The sequence below is a fragment of the Artibeus jamaicensis genome, unplaced genomic scaffold, assembly GCF_021234435.1.
Source record: "Artibeus jamaicensis isolate MK-2021 breed Jamaican fruit bat unplaced genomic scaffold, CSHL_Jam_final contig_3188, whole genome shotgun sequence".
Lineage (NCBI taxonomy): Eukaryota > Metazoa > Chordata > Mammalia > Chiroptera > Phyllostomidae > Artibeus > Artibeus jamaicensis.
Genome location: NW_026521745.1, coordinates 296,194 through 323,254, shown reverse-complemented (window position 1 = coordinate 323,254; position 27,061 = coordinate 296,194). Strand labels below are relative to the sequence as shown.

At 50.7% G+C, this 27,061-nt stretch overlaps 1 protein-coding gene across 1 annotated transcript; it reads right to left on the bottom strand.

Annotated features, from left to right (window-relative positions):
• Nucleotides 1-3,505: 3,505 nt before the first annotated feature.
• On the bottom strand, nucleotides 3,506-26,545 carry IL17D (interleukin 17D). Its single transcript, XM_053663504.1, has 4 exons — nucleotides 26,518-26,545; nucleotides 26,239-26,420; nucleotides 25,522-26,195; nucleotides 3,506-8,757 (listed from the first exon to the last, which is right to left on the bottom strand). Exons 1-4 carry the CDS (start codon nucleotides 26,543-26,545, stop codon nucleotides 8,406-8,408), a joined length of 1,236 nt encoding a protein of 411 aa, XP_053519479.1. The 3' UTR covers nucleotides 3,506-8,405.
• Nucleotides 26,546-27,061: the final 516 nt, after the last annotated feature.

Below are 27,061 nucleotides of genomic sequence, written 5' to 3'. Positions count from 1 at the left end.
TGCACACGAAATGCGGGCATGCACCACTGCTAGACTGAGCGAGGTCTCATAGCGCCCTGCCCATCGCTGCTTGGGAGGCTGTTGTTACATAAGGTGTCATTGGCAGAGACTGGGTGAAGGACACACAAGGTCTCACTACTATTTTTCCAGTTTTCTGTGAATATATAAGTTCAAAATAAAAATTTAAAAAGTAACTTTGGGAAAACATACTTTTCTATCCCATGTGACTTGCTTTGGCTAATTGTACATGAAGGAAATGACACATGTCACTTCACAATTAGAACCTTATTTTCCCTCTGACACTGTGACCAGTGCTATTACAGAGAAGCATTGTGGGCTGTTCAGGTTCCCAAGTGGAGCTGGCCTGCAGGGGACATTGGGGGAGTGAGAAGTGAACCTCGGAGGCTGAAAATCAGACACTGGGGTGGCTTTCACTGCAGTGCACCCTGGAGAGCCGGCGCTCAGAGAAGGCCGGCCCGCCCGCCCAAGCTTGCTTCTCAAACTGCAGTTATCACATTTCGGGGTAATTTAAAATCTATTTAACAGATCACTCAGTATTTTTGAGACATTTATATTTTTATCAGTGTACCTGGGACTTTAAGTATTCAATACATGTTTGTTCTTCTAAAAAATAACCCCTACCATATTATTTCCTTAAGCAGTTTGCTAAAAATTACTTAGGGAGATAACACATTCTATAACAAATGTGTAGAAATGTAATGTATAATTTAGGAATTGTAGATGAGTAACAGCCTAGAAATAACAGAATTTTAGTTTTTATAAATCTAGCATTTAAGATGAAAGAAACCTTATTTCTTCGTGGGGTGGGGGAGGGAAGGGGCAAAGCTTAAATTAAAGTGTAATTATATTTTTAATAAGCAGCCAATGTGTTTTTTGCTTTGGATGCTTCAATTACAATTTTAACGAGCCCACGTTAAAGAGGGGGTACAGGGATAAGCGGAGAAAGAAGGGAAGGGTCATAAGGAATGTGTATGAAGGACCCCTGAACAAAGCCAAAGTGGGGTAGGTTTGAGGGTGCGGCGGGGGAAAATGGAGACAACTGTATTTGAAAAACAATTTTTTTAAAAAGCCCATGTTCATTTCTGATCAGCTTCTGGATTTCATGAATGACCTGTAGATGTATCTGAAAGGCTTTCTTAGGCTCTGCCAAGGAAGAAATGCGAACCAGCCACAGAGTTAGGCAGTGTAGGGCTTTATTGGGGTTTGCGCACCCAGGTGAGGTTCGCCGGTCCGCAGAGTGGGGCCAGGGAAGTCGTGCCCAAGCAGGGAATATGGCGGGGTTTTACTTTGGTTGGCTGTCTTCATGGGAGCTGGGGATTAGTCCCCTTTGAACAAAGCAGCAATATATCATTGGTGGTTTTCTCTGGGCTCAGGTTGCTATGCGGATATCCGTTTTGGCAAAGCCCACCCTTTCGGCTCCCTGGTCTGACTTCAGCCACCATTTTGTCCTCCCCCGCCCATCCTAACATTCCGACCTCTTTGATAGGATAGGGGGCGCAGTATTCCAACAGGATACTTCTGTTGTCGGGGGGCAGAGAGGGGAGGGGCTAGAGGTCAGCTGTTTCTGGTCTAGGAAGCAGGTGATAGGCTGTAGTCCTTTTAAGTTTGCGTGGGAGATAGGAAATTGGGGTCAGGATGGGAAAACGTGGGGCTGTTTTAGGTGGATGATGGCGGGGGTGATGAGAAGCCATGGTTGGGGTAGAAGTGTCCCATACTTGTGGGTTGACAAGGGAAGGAAAATGGGTGGAGCTGGAGGAGGAGTTGGATTTTCCAACAGCGGGGGGATAAGGGAGGAGGAAGGGGTTGGGTTTTGCGTGATCTGGAGAGTGGTGCCTAATAGTTGGAGAACATCCCGTCCTAAAAGCAGAATAGGGCAGGAGGGTATGACAAGGAATGGATGGGAAAAGGGAAAGCCGTCCAGACTGCAGCTAAGCAGGGGGGTTCGCCATGGGCAAGTCGGGGTCCCGTCAACCCCCATGACCGAGATCTGGGAAGGAGTAAGAGGTTCTGAAAAAGATGGTAAAACAGAGTAGGTAGCCCCCGTGTCCACTAGGAAAGAGATGGATTTACCCGCTACCTACAGTGTTACCCTGGGCTCAGCGAGGGTGATGGGGGTCTTCGAGTCTGGGCTGCTTCAATAGCCTAGGAGTCCGAGAAGTTCCGGCGCAGCCAGGGAAGAGTCCCCACCTTGGTCGGCTGGTCCCCCTCGTGGAGGCGCCGGGGACGAGTCTCTAAGGGGACAGGCATCCCTCCAGTGGCCAGGCTGTCGGCAGTTTGGGCAAGGCTTTGTTGGTGGCTGAGGTTTTGAGGACACTGGCAGGCCCAGTGCCCTTCTTTGCCACACTTGAAACAGGCCCCGGTGGGGTGTTCTTTGGCCTGGACTTAGGCTTTGCCTCCGTGCCAGTGTTTGCCGCTGGCCACAGGGCCGCTAGCACGGCCTGGGTTTGCAGGGCTGCCTTTTGCTGTAGGCGAGCCTGGTGGGCAGCCTCAGCCTCTGCTTCCCGGTTATTGAAAACCTTAAATGCCATATTTTACCAGATCTCAGATGGGGGTTTGGGGGCCATCCTCGGCCTTTTTCAGTTTCCTTCTAATATCTGGGGCTGACTGGGAGATAAAGTGAGTAGCTAAGACAGTGGCCCCAGTGTTAGAAGCTGGGTTGAAGCAGGTATGGAGCACCATCGCCTCGGTTAGTCTGTTGAGAAACAGTGCCGGATTTTCTCTGGGACCTTGGGTGACCTCTCTGAGCTTATCGTAATTGACTGCTTTCTGGGCAGATTGGTGCATACCTGCTATCAGGCACTCGACCATTTAGTCGCAGTGCTTCCGACCCCCCTGTCCTACCTGGTAGGCCCAGCCTGGTTCCGCCTCTGGCATGGCTTCAGCCCCTAATGGCCTGAGGGGACTGGTGGCGTGGGTTTGGTCTGCATGAGCCCTAGCTGCAGTCCAGATGTGGTCACGCTCATCCGGGGCCATGGGAAGTATGTGCAGGTCATGCCATGTGAGGTCATAAGCCTGGACTAGGTACTGGAATTCCCTGATAAAATTGGTAGGGTTAGTGGAAAACAAGCCTAGGCATTTTCAACTGAAGAGAGGTCAGTTAGTGAAAAAGGGACGTGGACCCAAACGACACCTTCTGCTTCCGCCACTTCCCAGATGGAGCACATGCGGGAGTCCAGGGCTCTAGATCCAGGTGGGAGCGGTTGTGTGAGCTGACTGAGGAAGAAAGGTCTTCAGAGGGAGGGGGAGAATCTGGTTGAGTGGGGAGGGCTGGGGCTGGAGTAGCCCTTGGCAGGAGCTGATAAAAAGGGGAAATAAGTTCTTCAGGGGAACAGAAGAGGAGGGAGGTTCTGGGGCAGTAGGCTTAGGAGGCTGGACGGGCGCAGGGTTCCCTCGGGTGAGGAGAACTTGGGCTGTGGAGCATTGGGCGCTCAGATTCAGGCGGGAGTGTTGTAGACGATCGGCGGGTAAATACACACTCTCGGAGTCCAGAACCGAATTGATAAAAATTTTAATGGCCAAAGATTTTCCTGCGCAGGGGCGAACTTCCCCAACTGTGACCGGAGTCACGTAGCTACTCAGAGCTACAAAATGGAAGTCGCGCCTGGCTTACAGACTACTGGGTATTTATATTTTCTAGCAAGCAAGCAAAGGCATACAGAAGCAGAGGTGGCAGTTAGCTATTGGCTTATTTAAAAACGGCGAGGGTCCCTGATTGGTGGGTGCTGCTGCTGGCGGGCACTTTCTGGCGGCCGGGGTTAGTTACCTTATTTGGCTAGAATTTTAAACCCAATTGTTCCCGGATGTTTGTTCATCACCCTGTTCCAGGAACTGCAGATTTAGGGTTGGGTAATGCCCTAGCTGTAATTTTCCTAGCTGGGTATAACACTGCACAAGGCCGAAAAGCCCTGAATGTAGGGGACCTCAGGCCATTTGCCAGTCCATCTGCAAAAATCTAGGTCAGTAAGGGTAACGAAATCGAAAGTGCCTTCAGGAGGCCAGGTTTCATGATTATCGAGCTGATATAATGGCCAGGCCATAGTGGATAGAAAAATCACCTGTTTTCACTTGAGGCCAGGGTCATTGCTGCCAAAATTTTCAGGAGGCACCCTAGAGGTGACTTAGGGTCTGGTTTTGAGTCCTGCCCCCCCCCCCCCACCTGGTCCCACGAGGAGCAGCAGATGGGAATCGGTGTCCCTCAACCCAATCTGCTGATCCGGTCCGGTAAAAGTGGGGATCCAGGCCCAGGGACGTCTGCTCCGGTGCCTAGAACCTCAGCGGAGGGAGAGCAGCCTCTCCCGGAAGGGTCGCCCCCACGCCGCGCTGCCATTTGGTGGAGAGCAGCCTCTCCCGGCAGACGGGGGCCGGAATCAGTGTTCGGGGACCAGAAACTTAAGGGCAGTGGCACTTACCCTGGTTCTTAGTCCAGACTGGTGGGGTGGCCGCGAGGCCTCCTCGGGGAGTAAGGAGAGGAGCAGTCTTCAGCAGACAACAACTCCTCCCGGGTTTTGGCACCAAATGAAAGGTTTTCTTAGGCTCCGCTGAGGAAGAAATGCCAATCAGCCACAAAGTTAGGCAGTATAGAGCTTTCCTGGGGTTTGTGCACCCAAGTGAGGTTCTCCAGTCTGCAAAGTGTGGGGCCGAAGAAGTCGCCGCCCAAGCAGGGAATATGGTGGGGTTTTATTTTGGTTGGCTGTCTTCATGGGAGCTGGGGATTAGTCCCGTTTGAACAAAGGGGCAATATATCATTGGTGGTTCTCCTCGGGCTCAGGTTGCTATGCGGATGAAGCCACCCTTTTGGCTCTCTGGTTTGACATCAGCCGTCTTTTCCGGGTTGTAGTGCAGCCGCCTTTTGTCCTACCCCCCCCATCCTGACAGTATCCTGGCAACCTGGAAAGCTTGACCTAGGCCTGGGTGTGTCCTGTGTCTGTCTTGCTTGCAGCAGGCAGAGTGCACATGGCCACCAGCTTGGGGACTGTGAGGAAGGCTGAGTGATGCTCACTGATAGGTCTGTTTGCACAGAGGGTGTTCTCAGGAATAAACTCTTACATCTGAACCACATGACTGCAAAAACCAAAGCAGACCTTGTAAGTCCAAATGGACAACCGTAATGTGAGTAGAAAGGGAAGGGATTATAATTGCAGTTTTTCTGGCAATTTGGAGGTTTCTGTGTGTTTGGTTTGGGGGTAGACAGCAAGAACAAATGAAATGCATGGTGAAGTGAATGAGAATCTCACACTGGTTCCTTTCCTTTTCCAGTCAGAGAAGGAACCAGTTTAAAACTCACCTTTCCCCCCCCTTTGCCTTGATAGAAAAGATGCAGTCCAACCAGAAGTTTGGGTCATTGGCCCCTTAATGCAGAAATGTGGGGAGGTGCCAGTGTCTTCTGAAGGCTGTTCCCAAGTGATGCCATTTTTGCAAGCATACAATAGAAATACTGTCGGTTGAAAAAAGTCTTCATCAACCAGTTAAGGTATCTCTATTCTGACCACTGCCATGAAACCCTCAAAATAGAATTACCTGAAGGAAACATAGACATGGTGGCACTTTTTGAGTAGAAGGGAAGAAGCTATGAAATTTACAAGCTGATGCTGCTAGAATTTAGGGTGCCTGCCTGCCTACCTGCATCAACCAGATGCAACTGTGTTAACAGTTTTATTGTGTCCAAGGAGAAAAGATGTCCTTGAATTTTGGTGGCAAAATTCTCGAGGCATTAAGTTTTCCTATTTGATAAAATACAATACTAACCCCTCCCTCTCCAAAATAAATCTTCAGTTTTAACAAGACTCTGTCCAACAAACTCATCATTCATTGAAGCAATAGCTCCCCCTACTGGATCACTGCCCTCTAATTTCAATATACAGTGGAAACCCAGTTCATGAGTTTAATTTGTTCTGGAAAACTATTCGAGAAGCAATCTATTCAAAAACAATCTCTTGCCCTGGCTGGTGTAGCTCAGTGGAACCAGACAGTCACGGTTCGATTCCCAGTCAGGGCACATGCCGGGGTTGCAGGCCAGTCCCCTGCAGGGGACGAACGAAAGGCAACAATACATTTATGTTTCTCTCTCTCTCTCCTTCCCTTCCCCTCTAAAGATAAATAAATAAAACCTTAAAAAAAAAAACACAAAACAATCTCCTTTGTTGCCTGAGAGATGCATACTGATCATATAAATATCAACATGACAGGGCTGTAGGGTAGAGAATTGAGACCCGAAGTTTTGTTAGACAACTGAGACATTTTTTCTGTGAGCAATTTGGTAGAGAATGGAGTTGTTTTTGAGAACTAAGACATTTGAGAGCCAAGATTTGACTGTATTCTATCTAACTGGTGCTGCTTAGGGATAGATTTCACTTTAAACTTATTTTTTTACTTATTCCCCCCCCCAAAAAAAATAAAAATTCAAGCATGTGTATAAAGAGCACATGAAGAAAGAACTGGGGATTCACAGTAGAGCTTGTGAGTCGCTGGGTGGTGTGTGTGGGTGGACACCGCCAGGCGCTTCACCATGGTGTCGACCCTAATGCTCTGTGTGAGGCAGATGGCACCACCTCATTTTATAGGTGAGCAAAGTAGCTCTGATTCCTGGGCAGTGTGAAAGGTGAGCAGAGGCTGAGCACAACCAGTGCTGACAGCTGGTGATTTCTGCTTCCAACCGAGTGCAGATGGTGTGGTGCACAGCTAGCTCCAGGAACTCAGCACCTGGGCAAGGCAGGTGCTCAGTAAATAGGTGGATGAATGTGTCACTTAGAGAAAAAGTACAAAGAAAGGCTGCCTATATAGATTTAAAAATGGAAAGCCAGTTAACTTTGACCAAACTAAGTAAACTAACAATGCAGATAGTTGGTTCTCCTTACCCATCCTTGTTTTCATTATATCAGAGCAGTCGGTGGAAGATGACACACAAAAGCGGTGATGGTTGAAACTACCACCCATATCACCGGTTTGAAAGACAGTTTTTCTTTTTAGTCTGTGGATGTTGTTTTTTTACCTGAACTGGCAACAAAAGGTTGCTCTGAACCTTGTTTCTGGACAACGTATTCAAGATACACCATCACCAGAACTACCTAAAAAATCTCCCTAACTATACACAACTATCTACAGGCACTTGGAAAATGCAGATTTTGTTTAGCAGTGTGTTTTCACGCACAACTGTGAACAAGCAGTGAAAGCTGGAAACCCTCTCAATGAACCTTGTGTCCAGATCAAGCAAAGCCTGAGGATAACTTGGGCAGCCAGAGCTGTTTGTTTCTGTGGCAGCTGAAGTTTGGGAGTGAAACACGTTAAAAAGAAAAGGGCAGGGGGCCCTCTTGGCTTGCTGGAGGTGGGGGGGGGGGTTTCAGAAGAGCAAAGGAGTTGACTTTATATATGAATACTTAAATCATAAACTTCCACCATAAAATTCAGATAAAACATTGTTTCCTCTAAAACTCAGTTGAGCCCATCAGAGAAATACACACAAATAACATGCCTTCACCAACACTGTTTTAATCACCAACCGTGATTTAAAAAGAACTTGTCGCTTTTGCAAATCTTTGTGTTCAGAGACAGACTTTCAACTTAAAGAAGAGTAAGGATTTGGCTCACACTGCAATATGTAGACAAAAAGATATAATACCACGTTCTGGAAACTGCTCATTTGACCCACTTTCCCCTCCTTTGTGGCATGTTCCAGAAGCCCTTAAAGCAGCCAACAGGTTCTTTTGAGAGTTGGCAAAGATGTAACATTCCACATGTTGCCTCATCTCACCACCTCTTACCCACAAATTGGCCCCACTGATTTTGAAAAGTGAAAAAAAAAAAGAGTTTTAATTGAGTTAACCTGCAGCCATGGACACACTCATGAATAAACCCAAGTCTGGGAATTCTGGGGTGGCTGTGGGGTGACCGGGGCCTATTACGTTTCCCTTTAATTCCTCTAGCGGCCCCTGGAGATTGGTGCCCGACAGATGGGCACGTCAGGTTCAACCCCGTTCATCTGGTTTTGCAGGCAGTTGGGGACAGGTTGGCTTCAGAGACTCAGGCATCTGCCAAAAAGAGTTTATCTGAGGATTTCAACTGTGCTTCTAAAACCTAGCGGAGGAAGTGAAAGTAAGTTTTATAAAACGTCTATGTATCAAGTAAAAAAAATGAATGGTTCAAAATCGCTAATATAAAAATAGTTTCTGCCCCTATAGAAAACAAGTAGGTATATATTCTTCTTATAAACAGGTGTTTTAAAAAGCATCTACCACCTGCCTACGTGTGGAGGCTGTGGCCTCCTGCGTGTCCCAGCACTGGTGTCCCCGTCTCGGCGGCGGCCTGACGACCTGACCGCCCCTGGCCCCGGTCGCTCTCCCTGCACTAGGCCGACTCCCTGCCGTGCGCTCGGGCTTGGCCTGCTCGGGTCACTGTCCCGCTCCCGGCCGGACAGGCCTGCGCAGGTTCCTGTCCCGCTCATGGTGGCCTGGGTGTCGGGTCCGCTCTTTTCCGTCGCGGTACCTGCCGGGGTCCGTTGGCGCGTCGCGGTCGTGCGCGGGGACACAGGTGCAGCCCACAGGCACTGCCACGTACTCCTCGGTGTAGACCGCACGGCCCCCGGCGCAGCCCGGGGTGCGGCGCAGCACCACGGTGGGCAGCAGCACGGGCGCGCTGCGAAGGCTCAGGTCCTCCTCCCCGTGCGGCCCGGTCAGGCAGCCGCGGCACAAGCAGTAGGCCTCCGGTAGGAGCCGAGGGTACCGGGTGGGGTCGTAGGACAGCCTGCAGAGAGAGGCGAGGTCAGTGCACACCCGTCAGAGTGCCTCGGTTCAGTGAGTGCTCGGGCTGCCCGCGAGCGGTCAGTACAAACTCAGGTGCTGTAAGCTCTGGTAGTGCATAGGGGTCCCTGTGCCAAGAGCCAGTTCACGCAGGGTCAGTGCAGGCCCGGGTGGAGGGGCCCCACTGCAAAGCAGGCGGCGTAAAGGGTACTAGGTAGTGCTGAAGTTACTGCTCACAGGAGCAGGAAGGCCGGCCAGACACTTGACCCCTGATAGTGTCCACGCGAGATCTGGATCTACAGAGGCAAAGGCAGACTTCACAGCTGGCCATTCCCTAAACCATGTTCAGACTCTGCACTAATGCCCCTAGAGAAACATCTCTACACTGTGCACATGCACCCACAGGTGACCACACAGCCAATGCAGTGCGGTCAGACACCCTTTCTGTGCCAGAATCCCAACTCCACCTATGAGGGGCCACCCCAGTTAGAACTGCCTCCATTCCAGTGTCCAAGGCTCTGCAGCTTCAGAAGGGACTACCTGTCCCAGGGCACTGCCTGCAATGTCCCCAGGACAGGTGAATTCGCATCGGGCTAGCTGGCCTGGGAACCAGACCGTGCGGACATGGGTCACCTGGCTGCTGAAACAGCAGTGAATAAAGGAAACTCCGAGACACCTGTGCAGAAGGCCGCAGAGTGAGCCCTGCGTCCATCTGTCAGGGTCCATGTGGCCTGTTCTGTGAAGCAGCAGACAGCAGGCCTGGCTAGTCTGCGACATTGGAACTGCACGAAGGTGCACACTGGGTCACCTTCATCCTCACTCAGGCCTCTCTGTTTCCAGGTGAGATGCCAAGGACTGAGTGTCAACAGCTGCAGACAGCTGCTGCCACACCGTGAAGGGTCTGGGTTCCCTGGGGAACAAGATTAGCCCCAGGTGTGACTCTGGCCTCTGCTGCCCCCGCCCCAAAGCAAGGAAGACATTAATGCAGAGGGAGAATTATCCCCCTTGTTTGTGGGATCACCGCGATTCTAAATTCTCAGTTCCAGTAACCTGCCCATTTAAAACGTGTACAATCATTTTATGAATGTTTCTTCTGGAGCTGAGCGTGAGGGACCATAAATCTTCTCAGAATCCCAGCTACAACTTCCCCAACCTCTCAAGCAGCACACTCTGCCTGCAGGCCTGCCGTGTGCCAGAGCAGGGGCCCCAAAGTGCTGCTGCCTGATGGGCGTCTGGGACAAACCACAAGAAGGTATGTGCTGAAAGGTTCCTGAAACCTAGACCTTCGGGTGCGTACTGGTTCTCGTCCACACCTTTTACCAAGTGCTCCTGGCAGCAGTGAGGCTGTGGCACTGCAGGCACCTGGGGAGGGCCCTGCAGGGCTACCCTGACCCCTGTGGCTTCCATAAGTCATAGGTCCTTCAAGTGACTGCTTCTGTGGACTAGTCCTCACTGCCAATGACTAAAATACAGCAGCCAGGTTGAAAGGTCTCTGGGGAAGTGTATGCTGGAACCATCTAGTGAAAGAGTGGGCAAGGGTGGCCGGGCGGCAGGGTCTGGGAGGGGTGGGCTGGGGGAGGGACAGTCGAGCTTGTTGCAGGAGGAGTGAAGTGGGCCATGCGGCCCTGAGGGAGTGACAGGCTTAAAGGGTGTTCTCCATGGAGGAGACCACACCTGCCACTAAGACAAGTGTTCACTCTGAGTGGCCTGAAGTGGGTGGATGGCTCTGGGCAGGTAAGGAGGGTACTTGAAGCCTTCTTTTGATTGGGTGGAACATCTTTACACATGGGTGGCAAGGATGGCTGGGCAGAAGAATGTGAAGTGGTATCTGATTCACACAATGACAAATTTACCCCACACCAACTGTGTGCCATTTACAGAGTGGGGAAGGTCTAAGATGGTTTTGCCTAAAGGGAGGTGCTGTGTGGGCGTCCATGGCCCAGAGTCAGGTGACACCTGGTGCATGTAGAAAAGGGGGGACTCAGGAATGCAGGTGCTGGCAGGGTGCTCTAAGAGAGTGGGTCACAGTCCAACCAGCAGTCCATGTCCCACCTGCCACTGGAACATTCTAAAGCTGAGAGGGACATTTCCCATGTGAGTGTGGGGACTGGGTAGCAGGGATTCCAAGGTTGCCATTCTGGGTAACCAGAAGGATATGGGTAGTAATGTGGGAGCAAGGAGGCCTCAGGAACAGGCAACCCCGGGGGTGGTGAGCACACAGGCCTGGCCCCTCCCCTAACTTCCCTCCCACTGCTGCACCTGGAGGAGAGAGGCAGCCTCCACTGTGAACTCTAATGCATCTCTCATGTGCAATCAAGGGGGCCCTGGGGCTGTCTGCAAAATGCAGGTGTCTCTGCCACCCAGGTCCTTGCATTGACAGTTCCTACCCCCTTGCGGCCCGACACGCACTCAGACAGCTGAAATGAGATGTTTCCCTTGTCGTCACTCCTGCTCCCTTGGCACTGCCGTCCAGGCTTTTGTAGCACAGTGACCTCTGTCCTTGCGAGGACCGACAAGGCCATGCAGCCAGCCTTTCCGACCTTTCCACCTCTTTTGCAATGCCTCATTCCCCCCCACGATGGGGTGCTGAGACACAAGCGCCCTGGGGCCCCTCATCCTGGGGTTCCTGTCAGGAAAAGTCCCAAGTCTTCTGCTCTGCCTTCAGAGGCCTGCACAGCGTGGTCCCTCATGGTCCCGTTCCTGCACCTCTTCACCACCCTTTCCTCCGAGCAGTGGGACATGCCCTGCGTGCGCTGCCACTGAGCTCTGCTCGGGATTCCCCTTCCCAAAACTAGCATCAGCTCAGAGAAGACCCACCATGTTCAACGCCCAATTCAAGTCAATGCATTAAGAGTTTTCAAATTTCCTTAGTCGGATTTCTTGTGCTCTTTCCCATATTCTCCTGACACTCTGGGCCTCTCAGAGGAGAGATGGTGAGCAGATGATGGTTCCCCATTCTTCATGCCTGGAGGTCAACATAAGGCCCCACTGGAACTTTCCAAGGAAGGGGAATTTTTAAAATCCCCAGTCACTTTCAACATTTATTCCAAAAACATCTGAGTGCACTGATGTTCTGGGCAGTGGGGTGTCAATGAAACATATCTACTATCCAAGGCCTCATCTGGGCGATGAAGAATACATGAAGAAACACCTAGATAGTTGGCCTTGCATAGTAGCTCACGGAGGCTTCCTAGCAAATGTGGTCCCTGGGCCGGTCTGTCAAGAAGGAAGGAGGAAGGAAGGAAGAAAATGGGCAGGCGGGGCAGAGGCCAAAGCCGAGAGCACGGAAGGACCACAGATGGGCTGGGCCAGCAAGGGTCTGGATTCAGAGCAGAGAACTTGGCTTTAACCCTGAAGGTGATGGGAAGAGTGTCAAAGAGGGAAAAGAGCTTATCAGATCGAATTTTAATGAGTCCTTCAGATGATGGGATGGAGAATGATCTTGAGCCAAGGGAGGTGCTGATGAAGGTAGAGATTTGCAAATTATTAGCATATAGAGTGTAGTTAAACAAAATCATTCAAAGCAGTATGTGGAGATATACCAAAAGGCAGGAAAACCAACTTTTAAGGGAGAAGAAGTCTGTCTGTGGAGACTGGGAGGGCAGCAGTGCATTCCTTGGAGTCAAGAGGGCAGAGGCTGGAGAAGAGGTGGCCCAGAACCCAACTGGAATCTGCTTTAGCCAATTTACTGTTAATACAGGGATGGATAACACACTAAAGAATACTGTGAGCATATGACTAACAACACATAGAATGTAGAAAACTCAGCATATGTTTCATTACAAAGGGAATTCAAAAGAGGGAAGGGGACCTGCCCTCTTTTAAAGAGTTGTGGGAAACCATCAGCAAAATGAAAAGGCAGCCAACTGAATGGGAGAAGATACCTGTGAATCATACATTTGGTGAGTGGTCAACTTCCAAAATATACAAAGAACTCATACAACTCAACAGCCAAATACCAAACAATGAAATTTCAAAAATGGGCAGAGGAATTGAGTAGATATGTTTGCAGAGAACACATACAGATGACCAGCAGGTGCACGAGAAGATGCTCAGCATCACTGGCCGTCAGGGAGATGCAAATCAAAACCATGATGAGGTACCATTTCACACCCGTCACAATGGCTGGCATCAATAAACCAACAAACCACAAGCTCTGGCAAGAATGTGGAGAAAGGGGAACTCTTGTGCACACTTGGTGGAAATACAGATTGGTGTGGCCACTGTAAAAGCAGTATGAAAATACCTCAAAAAATTAAAAATAGATCTAACATATGACCCAGTGACCCCACTTTTGGGTATTTACTCAAAGGGAACAAAACCAGTAATTTAAAAAGATATGTGCACCCTTATGTTCACTGCAGCATTATTTACAATAGCTAAGATATGGAACCACTCAAGTGTCCATGGATTGATGACTGCATAAAGAAGGTGTGATATATGGAATATTACTCAGCTGAAAAAAAGAGTGAATCTTACCATTTGCAAGAACATGGATGGACATGGGGTATTATGCTGAATGAAATAAGTCAGTCAGAGAAAGATAAACACCATGTGATTTCACTTATATGTGGAGTGTAAAAAGAAAACAAAAACCCAAGCTCACAGATACAGAGAACAGAGGGATGGGGGTGGGGATGGGTGAGATGGATGAAGGGAGTGAAAAGGTACAAACTTAGAGTTATAAAATAAATAAGTCCTAGGATGCAATGCAGAACATGGTGACTACAGTTAACAATACTGTATTGCCTATTTGAAAGTTTCTAATAGAGTAAATTTCAGCACAAGAAAAAAATGTATGTGGTGATGGATATTAATTAGACTTACTGTGGTGACCATTTTGCAATATATACATATATCACTGTTATTTGCCTGAAGCTAATATAATGTTGCATGTCAGTTACACCTCAATAACAGAGGAAAAAAAGAGCGAGCCTTGAGCAGAGTGTCAGAACTCATCACACCTGCTGTGCAGTTATGAACTGAGACCCCTTTACTCCCAAGTGTCTCTGGAGGAGAAATTACGTGGTTGCTTGAACACCACACCAAACCCACACTGAGGAACAGCACCCCACAAGGCACCTGGCCAGCACTGCCTCAGAAGACACAGGGCTGGGAACTGTCGCAGACTGGAGCCCCCTGGAGAGCTCTGAACACCAGACGCAACAAGTGGGGCAGAAAAGGGGCCTTCGAGCAACACTCCGCAGAAGGGCCACCCAGGAGGTGACAGGGCCGTGCTGGTGCCCGTTTTCTGACCTCGACAGCGGTGCTGAGCGACCATGCTGACCTTTCGGCAATCTGGTTAAATGGTACAGGGAATTCCTTGTACTAAATTCAATTTTTTATTAGTTTGAAGTTATTTCAAAAGGAATTAAACAATAAAACAGAAAAAAATAAAGACAATCATGGATATTTGAAACCAACTGAGTATTTGAAGGTGTTAAAGAAGTATTAACTTTTAGGGGTGATAATGGTATTGTGTGGTTTTATTTAAACAATGGTACTTATCTTTTAGACGTACACACCAAACACATGAGCGTGTATACAGTTACACACACAATGCTAAATGCTAGTTACAAGGTACCATCTGAATCTGTCGCAAGGTGGGCAGCGGTGGTCATGAACCTAGGAGACCTGCAGCTCCCTGGGGTGGGCAGCGCATGAGGGCACGGCCTCCTCACGGATGCAGAGCCAGTGGTTAAGACACACCAGCGCCAAATGCAGTACGTGCTCTGAACACAGGTGGGGTGGCCAAAGGCCATGCCCAGGGAGGTCTGAGGCGAGGCTGGAGGCCAAGGAAGGCCAACCTTAGCAAAGAAAGAGTGACGGAGGACTCGGCAAAGAAGCCAGGAAAGCAGAAGCCCACGGCAGGGGGTGGGGCCTGCTAGTGGTCGTGGCTGGGTGGCAATTTGGAGAGAACTGTGAGAGACAGATGGGGCCTTAAAGACCAAAGTCTGGACTTTGCCTTGCAGACTGTGGAGGCCACAGGAGGGCTGTGAGCGGTACAGACACAGTCGTTCTGACAGGGGTGCAGAGCCTCAATGGCAGGACAAAACGGGGAGGGTGGGCGGGAAGGAAGGTGAGTTTCTTCATCTGCAGAATGGGTTTGACCTCCCGGGGCAGATGCCCCAGCTGGAACAAGGCGGATTCTTCTGTGCGCTGCACGTGCAGGCACCAAGCCTTGTGTCATCTGGTAGTTCTATCGGTGAAACACTGTGGCTTGGATGCTTTCACAGTCAGAAGGCTCGTCTAACTAAAAATACACACTATTCCTACCAGTCATTCCCCCAAAAGTGAAATTTTCACCATTACAGTGACACATCTGGTCTAAGACATTGTGAAAAAAGACATCCGCCTGCCCTTCTGCAATGTGGAGACACAATAAGAAGGGGCATGATTTGATTGTTTTCAGATGGTGGTTTTATGACCAGTAGGTTCTCTTAGAACAGAAATGTGCCACCCTGGGTGGGGATATGACGTGCGCATCACACCCGACACCTAGTGCTGTTGGCACTAATGCCACCGGTTTGCACAGGAAGAGGACAGGTACATTCTAGAGGATGGGGTTGGAGGTGGAGGAGAGGCCAGGAGAAAAGGTTCTAGAAGCCTCAGGCAGCCTGGGAACAGACCAAACTCCAAACTCCAGCCCTGAGATTCTGGGAAAACTATCAGCTAGAGTGCTTTCTGTATGAAGAGGGCTGACGTGAAAAGGAAACAGGAGGACACTCCAGCAGGGACTGCCTCCGACCAACCATGGCCGGGACGAAAGAGGGACCTGCATGCTGTTGCCCCCTCATGAGCAGTAATTCTTTTGTCTTCACATTTTTTTTGTGCTGCTCCCTAGAAGCTTGGCACAGACACACTCAGAACACATCAAGTTTCCCCTGTGATGGGATCTCAGAAGTATCCCTGGGGTCACATGTGGCACTTGGCTGGAGGGACAGCTGGCCCGCTTCATCCAAGAACAAAGGACAGCCCTTCTGGGATGAGTGCAGGTGATGGAAACTGAGCTGGGGGAGGAATGTGAGAGACAGCAAAGACAGAAAAAGAGCACCGTCCCAGGGGATCCTGACATGGTAGGAAAAAATCTGCAACGGTGCAGGGAGCACTGCCACTCAGGAACAATGAGGGTGCCCCGCCAAGGCCCGGGGCAGAGAGCCACAGACTCACAGCCGTGGCCTGACCTCCCATTTTCAAGAACAGGACATTATTTTAATTTCAAAGCAGCAGAGGCTAAGTCTGCAGTCCAAGACCCAAACCCAGGAACAAAGAGGGGAAATGCCTTCGCGGGCGCAGACGGGAAACCCACAAGCACTGACCAGTGGAAGATGAGACAAGCTGCTCCAGCCCTCAGGGTTCTCAAGTGAGTTCAACCCAACAGGCTTTTTCGTAAAAGGGCAGATGGAGTCAAAAGCGGTCCTGAACCTAACATTTTGGTGTGATTTAGTTATTGAGCAGTGACATTGGACAAATCACTGCCCCTGCCTGGTTCTTTGCAAAGTGAAGGGGATGATTTGATGACCAGGCTACTCACCCAGCTTCCTGAGGGCGGGACTAATGGTTTGACTTTTCAATTAAAAGACACCTACAATCCACTGAGTCTCCGAGATATAGCAGAAGTTCCCAAATTAATCTAGAAAGTCATTGCGACTCTAACCCAAATCTTGACAAATGTATCTTAGAACCTGGCAAGCTGATCCTAACATCTGCATGGAGACAAAAGGATGAGAAAAGTGAAGACCGTTGTGAAGGAGGCATGAAGAGGCGCACTCAGCAGACACTAAGCCCCACACAATGGCGGCAATGAGGCGTCTGGGCCCCAGCAGGGCCGAGGGAGCAGCTGCTTCCCTTCAATAGCTCAGATTCCTCTGAGAAATGCCTGCCTCTGCCTGGGACACAGGCAGTGAGAAATCACAGACGAGCTTTCCAACCCGTGGTTCTCAGAGCCCCTGTGTCAGGGCCACGTGTAGCTCGGTGACCAATGCACATCCTCATGCTCCCCCCACCTCCAGGTCAGGAGTCCCTGTGTGAAGGAGTCGCCCAAATGACTGTTCACGGACTGGGGATCGCTGACAGTCACACAGGCAGCAACGACACTGGATGGTTTCTCTACGAGGCCCTCGGCCCCATACACACCAACTGTGGCTCACAGAAAACAGTGGGGCGATTGCGTCTTCCCAAATGTGCCTGAATTTGATCCTGCCGGCCCAGGACCCCATCTGCTGAGAAGCCAGCATACGCAGCCAACCCAAGAAGCACTAGGCATTGCGAAGGAGACGGAGTGGAGGTCTCAGTTGTTCTTCACTGAGGCACACAAGTGGGCTTTCAAACTAGCAGTCACTGTCCCCGACCCCAGAGATTCAAAGTCATGCCCTGGGCGTTTGCAGCCCCATGTCGTTCCAGCACTTGGCGTGGTGGCTGTCCAGTCCCCAGGTTCTCGAGAAGAGGCACTGGGGCAGGGGTTTGCAGTAACCTTCCAGTCTCCCCTTTCGCCCTGGAAGTGGCTCTGCAGCCAGGAGGCGAGGGGAAGAAGGTGAAGGGTGAGGCCCAGAGCAGGCTGGCAGTGGGACTCTGCTCACTGGCCAGGGAGTAACTGGGGACATGAGGGCCAGAATGCTCTCCTTGTGTTGGGCAGTGGCACCCACAGGCCAGCAACCCCTCCACTCCCTGAGCCTGAGTCACAGGTCTCAGCACACACTGCCAGGAGCGATGGAAAATGAAGTCCTGGCCCCATGAAAAAGCATCAGTTGCACATTTGTCATGCACGAGGACATGGAAAAAATCTGCCCAGCGAGTGTGACCAGGCATAGAGGCCTGCAGCCAGGTCCCTGTGGGCTCCACCTGGCCCTCTCTGTGGGCCAAGGACAGCTAGGTGTCAGTCCTACCCTGGGTGGCGCCTGAGGTTGACTTTGGTGGGAGCCTGTACTTGGCGTCAAGGTCAGCCCTGAGGCTGAGCCACGAGGCAGGTGTTTCTGCCAACTGAGCAGCTCTGGGCTGTGGGGGAAGGACACAGCCTGCCTACCCTCTTCCTGTACTGAGAGGAAATGGAGTCGCCAACAGGAAAGGGGCGTGTCCAGAGTCTCCCAACAGCCGTACTGCCCTTAACAATCGCTTTGCAGTCAGTCACCTAGACGCCTGGCCAGTGGTGATGCTAGAAGCAGGAAACCTGAAGGTGCCAGGTAAAGTCTGCCCCCAGGAGGCCCGGGACCAGGTGAGACACTGTGACTTGGAAAAGCATTTGGAAGATAACTCAGAAAAATGCCTTACAGAGGGGAAGAGAGAAGAGCAATGCAAACAGGGCTGGGATCGCTCCCAGGGTTGTTCCTGTCACGGCAGACGCCGATGCAGTGGGGACAGTCCCTGCAAAGGGAGAGCAGCCAGGCCTGTCTGGGGAGCTGTCTGCTTTGTGTGCGTCTCTGAGCAAAGAGGAGGGGCCCACCTGGATCAGAAACAAGCCATCCATGTGACACTTGGTGATGAGCCTAGAGTTCCAGAAGAGTTCTGGGGAGATGGCTTTGTCTTTGCCCTTGTCAGTGTAGAGAGCCACGTACTCCCTGCCCCTCCTCCCAGCCTTCAGTCGTCACTTCTGGGGGACAGACACCACAGGGAAGCCACATCACGGACTAAGTACACTTCGCTGAGGCGAGGACATTTGAAAGAGGCGGTGATGGGAGGAAACACTGTTGTCTTCCCCGAGACCGTAAGAATGCAAAAGTAAGACCTGGGCACTTACAGAAAGTAACTCAGAGCAGACTGAACATCTCTGTTTTCAGAATTAGAGACCTTGATCCTGTGACAGTGCCCGGTGACATTGATGGTGCAGGAGAGACATTTCCAGTCCCTCAGGGGAGAAAAAATCTGTGTGGTGTTTTGGTCAATAAAAGGCCATTTATCCATAAACACAATTTTTTGGGGAAAATCCCAACATTTCCCAAACAAGCTGCTTTGAATGGTGAGTGTCCCCTTATCTACAATCACACATCTTTACGGACAGCCCCCCACTTGCTGTGCTGCGGACGTAACTGAACCTTTTCCTGTGGGCAGATGGCCACCACTTCTCTCTCTCTGCTCTGTTCTCTCCGTCCCCAACTCTGACTTTCTTTCACAACAGAATGTCCCGCCTCAGAGGGGACAGAGCAACCTGTACCGTTGTGACATATGTGGACACTGCTTGAAGGCACAATGGCTTTGGCAGTTTGTTTATAAGTCTTGTTTAGAATAGCCCAGAGGTTGGAAGCAGGGACCCAGGAAAAAGCAAACTGGCTAAGAAGAAACAATGTGAAACAGAACGACTCCCCAGAAAGACCACACGGATGGCCTCCAGGGAAACCATGGTGCACCAGGGGCGAGTCAGTCTGGGGCTGCCCCCTGGGGGTTACAGCCACTGGGCAGAGCCACTTTCCTGGGAGTGGACCACACAGGACCTGACCCTGGAAACCTTTGTCCTTAGGGCTTGGACACAAACGGGAAAGCACACGCACGGTGGAGGGAGCATTGACAGAAAGACAAATGGGAACACGAAAAGAGGCCATCACCACGGTGGAGATGGCTCTGCCTAACACTGCACTCCCAACTTCTCCAACTTTCTCTAATTCATATTATTGTCCTCTCACAATTTAAAAATGAGGAGATGAAGAAAAACCTGTGTGTCCCAAGAGAAAGGCACCAGGTCTGTGTTCTGGGCACCCCGCCCCACTTGGTCACTGTTAGATGGACACAGGTGTGACTGTCCCATGTGGGGAATGGGACAAGTTATGGTGGCTCAGGGAAACCAGATGCTTGGGTTAGAGGAGGGGAGACAAAACTATTCTTTTATTTCAACCTGTCCTCATGAAAACCTTTTCCAAAGGCAGCACTGAAAAATATCTGATGATGGACTTAGAGGACCATGAAGGTCATCTCAGTGAGTGGGCACTGCTGGCCTGGCCCAGGTGGTGGCCGCACGTAACTCCTATGAGCTCCCCAAAGGAACCGGCCCAGAGTTCTGGGGACAGGGAGGGGCACCGAGCTGAATTCTCGGTAGAAACACGCCTTTCCCGGTGTTTACTGATGGGCAGCGTGGCCCTGCCCTGACGCTGCCTGGCTGCTTGGGGAGGACCCACCCGGCTGAGGGTGGTCCCCTGCCTCTGCACACTCCCCGGAGTCCTGTTGCTTCTATTTTTTTAAATCCTCACTGGAGGTTATTTCATTATGTATTTTTAGAGAGAGAGGAAGGGAGCAAGAGAGAAGAACATCGATTACTTGGTTGCCTCCCATACGCACCCCAACAGGGTATTGAACCCGAAATCTAAGTATGTGCCCTGAGCAGGAAGCAAACCTGCAACCTTTCGGTGTGTGGGACGGTGCTCCAACCGACTGAGCCACCCAGCCAGGGCTCACTGCCTCTATTTTTCAGTCACTCAACTTCCCGTTCCCTGTCCTCCCTTCTCTCCTTCGCTCCCGGGTCTGTTTCTTTCCTTTTATCCCTTGGCTGCCATTGCTGTCCACGGAGCTGCTCCCAGTACCGTGAATCTGGGCGCGGTGTCTTCCACTCCCCGCGTGAAAGGACTATGTATGAAAGCAACAAAGCCTGAAAATACATGGTTCTGCTTTACCATCCCCTACAGGAAAGCTATTTTTAGACTACTACCCGGAATTGAAGAATATAAACAATGAAAACTATTTAGAGTACTGGTAGGTATTTATCTTTGGGGTTTCAACATAAGTGAGTGATGGGTGTCTAAACTTTCATAAAACTCACTATTCTTACAATATATTTCTGACTATGTCAATTTGGCTTAAAAACATATTGAGCAACCACATTGATTTTATTTTGGCATTTTTGTTTTTATAGCTCAAGAGAAATAAACATAAGGACACAAAGTAAATGAGAAAATATTTTTCTATTCTAGAGGTTGATGGTGCTTTTCTAGTAACACGTTGGTCAGCAGCATAGGTGCCCTGGTGGCATCCAAGAGCCCATTTACTGACTGTTCCTGGCCCAATTCCTTACGCTCCACAGGCTGAGCTCCTCCGTGGTGGTCAGCCCAGCTGTGGGGTCCCCAGGGGCTCTGAGAACTCTGTCAGGACGCCTGCAGGGGCCGTGCCATTAGCCCTACATCCCCTAAGATCAACGTACCCCTTGCTCCTGCACTCTCAGTAAATCAAGGGCCAGTTACCTGCCGAGGCTTTCTTCCCTTAGTATCTGCTTGCCCTTGTGGTTGCTGAACTTGGTTTCCTAGCCTCAATTTAAAAATTAAGATGTTTTGAAATAAGGAATGCGTGCACAAGGCAGGAAATGCAGCTGATACAAGAGGACCTCTTGTGTCCTGTAAGTCTCCTTCCCGCCCGTTACCTCCCGACGGGCACAGTGATAAGCACATTCCAAAGATGCCCTAAAGTGTGTGTGTGTGTGTGTGTGTATGTATGTGTGCATACAGTTTAAAATAGCTCTTAACATGCCTGTGTTATATAACTGCTTCTCTCTTAACCACCCCTGGCAGAGTGCTGCCCACACCCCGCACCTCACCTGCTTCCCTTATGCTGACGATGGACTTGTCCACGAAGGTACTTTTAGACCTTCCCCCTTCCTCTCTGTAGCTGCTTTTAGAACATTTATCAAGTGGATTGCTTATTGGTGAAGTTTAGATGGCTCTAATCCCTTGCTATTAGCACAATCAACATCATTTGTAACATGGCCAAGTGTAGGATTCCAAATAGAACTGCTGGATGGAAGAGTGTGGGAATTTAAAATTTGACAGTTAAGGGGATTTTCGCCAAGATGGAGGTATAGGTGGAGACGCTGTGCCTTCTCGCACAACCAAGTTTAAAGACACCAAAGTTTTAGTAAAACAAATACGCAGCCATAACACAGAAAATTAAACTACCGAAGTCCAACAACAAGGAACCCTTCAGCTAGACTGGTAAGAGGGGCGGAGCCAGCAGCTGGCAGAGTGGGGTTGCACAGGAAAACAGCCAGACCGACCCTGGCGTGCAGGTGGCGGTTGGTGAGTCCCCAGATGTGGGGTTGTGACGGGCGGACCCAGTGAGGGCGCAAGGCGGCAGGCTGACCGAGGTTGCATGTTTGAGTGCAGATAAGTCATTGAAGGAGCGCGCAGTGAGACAGACCGTGCAGGCCCCAGCGGCGGGAAGCAGCAGAGGGGATGCCCGGCTCTGACCCTGCCCCCACATATAGCGTCACAACCCAGCGACCTGGGCGGCCCCACCCTGGTGAAAACCTAAGGCTCCGCTCTTCATACTTAACAGGGGCAAACAGACCAAACATGGCTCAAGAAGAACTCAAAGTCCCAGAGCCCATAATTCTAAGCAAAGAAGAAATAGCCAAACTTTCAGATGCACAGTTCAAAACACTGGTGATCAGGATGCTCACAGAACTGGTGGATTTTAGTCACAAATTAGAGGAACATATGAAGGCTAAACTAATTGAAATGAAGGGAAATGCACAGGAAACCAGTAGTAATGGAAAGGAAACTGGGACTCAAATCAAGGGAGTGGACCAGAAGGAAGAAAAAAATGACCAAACAGAAAAGGATGAAGAAACAAGAATTCAAAAAAAATGAGGAGAGGCTTAGGAACATCCAGTACATCTTTAAATGTTCCAACATCCAAATTATAGGGGTACCAGAAGGGGAAGAGGAACAGCCATGAGTGGAAAACTTACTTGAACAAATAATAAAGGAGAACTTCCCCAATCTGGCAAAGGAAATAGACTTCCAGGAAATCCAGAAGCTCAGAGAGTCCCAAAGAAGTTGGACCCAAGGAGGAACACACCAAGGCACATCATAGTTACATTAGCCAAGATTAAAATGAAGGAGGGAATCCTAGAAGCAGCAAGAGATAAGGGGACAGTCACCTACAAAGAAGTTCCCATCAAACTGTCAGCTGATTTCTCAAAAGAGACTTTATAGGCAAGAAGGAGCTGGAAAGAAGTATTCCAAGTCATGAAATCCAAAGACCTACTCCAAGACTGCTCTATCCAGCAAAGCTTTCATTTAGAATGGAAGGACAGATAAAGCACTTCTCACATAAGGTCAAGTTCAAGGAGTTCATCATCACCTAGCCCTTATTATATGAAATGTTAAAGGGACTTATCTAAGGAAAAGAAGATAAAAAAGATGAACAGTGAAAGGACAGCAAACTCACAGTTATTAACAACCACACCTAAAACAAGCAAACTAAGAGGACAGCTAGATCAGGAGTGAACCATAGAAATGAAGATCACGTGGAGGATTAGCAACAGGGGAGTGGGAGGAAGAGAAGGGGGGAGAAGGTACAGAAAATAAGTAGCATAGACAGTAGGTAGAAAATAGACAGGGGGAGGGCAAGAATAGTATGGGAAATATAGAATCTAAAGAACTTGAGACACATGGTCATAAACTAAAGGGGGGGAATGGTAGGGGTGGGGGGGTGCGGGGTGGAGGGGAATGAAGGGAGAATAGAACAACTGTAATGGCATAATCAATAAAATTAAAAGAAAGAAAAGAAAAAAAGTAAAATTTGATAGTTAATACCCAACCGCCCTCCATAAATGCTGCACCAATGCACACGCCTCTATTGTACGAGAGTGCCTCTTCCTACAGCCAACAGAGCCTGGTGGGCGCCAAACAGAGCCTGATGTCACTCACTGTGCCTGAAGTCCAGCATCTCTGCATGGTTCAAGTGTTTGAATCACTTGACATCCTTCCCGGGGACTGTCCGTGGCCCCCAGTCATCCTTTCACAAGGTCTTCCTCTTACTGGTTTGGAGGAGTTCTTTAGGGAAAGAGTCCTTTGTGACATGGGCTGCAAGTATTTCCCTGTTTGCCCTTATATTTTTATTATTTATTTATTTTTCAAATTTCGCCAAGAAGTATATAATTATGTAACTAAATTGATGAATCTTGTCTTTCATGACTTTGGGGTTACAAAGTAGGCCTCATCTTCCAAGATTATAAATGTAACTGTTTCTATCTGCTTTTGTGGTTTTTAAAAAAGATTTTATTTATTTATCTTTAGAGAGCAAAAGAAGGAGAGGGAAAGAAATATCATTGTGTGGTTGCCTCTCATGCATCCCCTGCTGGGAACTGGTCTGCAACCCAGGCATGTGCCCTGACTGGGAATCGAATTGGCAACCCTCTGGTTCACAGCCCACGCTGAATCCACTGAGCTACACCAGCCAGGGCTGATTTTTTACATTAAAATTTATTTTCATATAGGACTTAGATCTAATCACGTTTTTTTTTCTCATATTTTTTTTCGGGATTCAGCTGTCCCAACACCACTTATTGAATATCTGTCTGTCTGTAAAGATATGGAAAACCACCTCATATTCCAAATTTTTATTTTAAAGCCTGTCTTATCCACCTAGAGCGGTCCTTTCTGTGTTTTTCAAAATTTCTGACTTGGAGTCCATTTCCCCACCCATCTTTCTTAAGCACGCTGTCTCTGTCTTTAGCTTTGAATACTTACTATCCCACCAAAACTGGCCCACATAACATCGCCGAGGAGCTGATCCTGCCCCCCCATGGCCCTCCTGGATGAGGTGGGAAGAAGTGGTATCAGAAGGCAGGACCCTTTAGCATCCAACAATCTGCATTACTGGCCCAGGCCCATCCCTAGAAGACTTCAGAGCGCAAACCCTCAGGCTTCCACACTTGCTTTCTGAAAAAAGCAGGGGTGGAGTGAATTTCACCAGTGTTGCTAAATAATATGAAAAGATGACTCTGATGATATCATTGGCTCCGAGCCCTGTACAGGACAGAGGCTCCCCTGGCAGCCAGGGCAGCTCAGACCAGGACACCCCCACCCCAACTACCACCAACATTGTGTGCCGTTCCTGTCCATAACCTCCCTTAGCCCTCCTCTCCTCCCTGCAGCTCTGGGGTGGGTCTGGGGGAGGCACAGGTGTCAGTTCCTAGGGAAGGCAGCTGCTCAGTTAACTCACTGTTGTAGGGCTGACAACTCTAGATGTGCACTCCAGCCCTGATCTGTGAGACCACATCTTCGGCTTGCTGGTCGCACATAATGCACTCCCGGGCATGTGAAACTCAGTGGGTCCAGTCCTGAATCTGTCTCCCTCCAAAACATCTGCTGCTCATTCTGTCTCCCCATTTTGCCTGAAACATGTGAGTTATAAATATAACTAACCGTGTTTTTATGGTTTTATTATTTTACACTGGAATTTATCTTCCTACAGGACTGAGATCCAATGGTATCTGAGGGCACGCTCAAAGGGAAGTTTTGACAAACCACTGCGACTGCTCTGTGCGGCTCTTCCCCGGGTGTGGCCCCCAGGCCCTCGGCCTGCTTTGGAGGCATCTGTGGGCCTGGAGAGGTCAGCACTGGTCATCGAAAAATGCAAAGGGAGTACCTTTTGTCCAGAGAAGCCCAGTTATGCCCTGAGGGACTTTTCATGTGTCTTTAAGGCTACTTAGTGACGTTCTGACCGCTTTGACGTCACTAGGCAATAGGTTAGTGACATCATCGCTCGGTTATAATGTAAGGAACCATCACCCTACACACCGTCCCACCCGGACATCACGTGATGCACAGCTGTACGGGACAGTGGGTTTCCTTCCAGGGAGGTGATGGGCCTTGGGCACTGAATTGCTCCCAACCCAGTCGTACCACCTGCCCTGGGCCACCTATCCATTTAGCTTTCCCGCTGCATGCGCCCCACCCCACCTGCCCAGTTGTCAGTCCTCGAAACTCCCGCCCGCCCCGGGTCCCACCTACACCCCCCCCGCGCCCTGCTGCCCTCGCTCCCGCCCGCGCCGCAGCCTCCCGCTCACCTGTAGGCCCAGGGCGACACGCTGCGCAGCGGGGTGGGCGGCCGGAAGCGCCAGTCGCGCCGGCCCCCGGGGCAGCTGGTGTTGCGCGCCTGCTCGCGCGGGCCCGGCTGCAGCGTGTGCTGGAAGGCGCCGAGCACGCCGGCCGCCAGCCGCCCGTACAGCTGCTCCAGGAGCTCCTCGGGCCGGTCCGCGCAGCCCCGCGCCGGCCGCCGGCTGCTCCGCGGGGCACCCGCCCGGCCGGGCGCCAGCGCCAGCGCCAGCAGCACGCCGGCCGCCAGCGTCCAGACCTGCGGGACAGGCCCGTCAGAGGCGCGCCCGCGCCGGAGGATGGGCGCCGAGCACACGGGCCCCCGCGCGCCCCGCGTGCCTGCCCCGCGCCCCGCGCGCCCCGCGCCGCCCCCGCCCCGCGCCCCGCGCGCCCCACCCGCAGCCCCACCCGGATCGCGGCCCGGATCTCGACCCAGAGCCCGCAGGGGGGCCGCGTGCGGCGTGCGCGTGTGCGTGTGCCGGCCGGGCTGTTGCGCCGCGGGCTGCGAGTGCCTGTGAGCCGCCGTCCCCGCGCCGCCGCCGCCGCCGCCGCTCTCCCACCGCCCGCGTGCGCGCGGCCCGGATCCCGACTCTGCCCGGGCGGGGGTCCCGGCAGCTCCTCCTCCGGTGCGCGGGGGACCCAGGCACTAACCAGGCGCGGGAAGCCGGCCGCCGCTGGCGCGCACTTACCAGCGACCCCATGTCCCCGAGGATGCTGTTGGGACCGTCACACCGAGCCGTGCGCCGAGGACCGCAGGCCGCGGGGCTGAGTCGGGGCTCGAGGAGGGGCCGTGGCCGGAGCTGGCGCCGCCCCCGCCGCCGGGACTGTGCCTGGATGAGAGGGGCCAACTTGGCCAAGTCAGGGGGACGGACTGGGCTCAGGGTGGAGAGACGTTTCTAGCGACTACAGCGCTCCAAGAACGCAGCGAGCCACCCGCGAAAAGGGAACTCAACATCCTGCAAGGATACTCTTCCGCAGGACGACTTTCTCGTACATTCCGCTGTTCAAAGAAATACATTACAAAATTTAAAATTTCTTTAATAGGGCGAGTGGAAGCAGTTCCTCCTTTCCCCTGAGCTCCCAGAAAATATCAACTCTGTATCAGCACTCATATTATGCTGTCAACTCTGTATCCGAAGTACCAGATCTTCCCTCAACTTGTATTTTTATGGCTGTAAGTGGGCATCACGTGGTTTATCCCAAGGTTAGGGATTTCTACTTCATGATAACTAAATTGTAAGTGCAAGCAGTCACAGCAAATAAACCTGTTATCCTGTGAACAAATTAAAGGAAATAAATTGTACGTGTTATACATCAAGAATACAAGAAAATTTGCTCATTTGTTCATTACGCAAATTAACTGTTTGCTTTTTAGGTGGCAGGCTCTCGAATATGGTTTACAGCAGTAATACTTTGAAAATAAAAAAATCGATACCCACTAAAAACGTTTTTGAACGAGTGGAAAACACTTAGGTTTCAGCTCCCTGAATGGCTTTCAGCTTTGGTGTCATT

Coding starts and splice junctions, on each gene's coding strand:
- IL17D (XM_053663504.1), bottom strand. CDS start 26,545: ATGTACGAGAAAGTCGTCCTGCGGAAGA. Junction 26,421..26,517: donor GAAAGTCGTCCTGCGGAAGA/GTATCCTTGCAG, acceptor CCCTGAGCCCAG/TCCGTCCCCCTGACTTGGCC. Junction 8,758..25,521: donor GTGTCGCCCTGGGCCTACAG/GTGAGCGGGAGG, acceptor CTCTCTCTGCAG/GCTGTCCTACGACCCCACCC.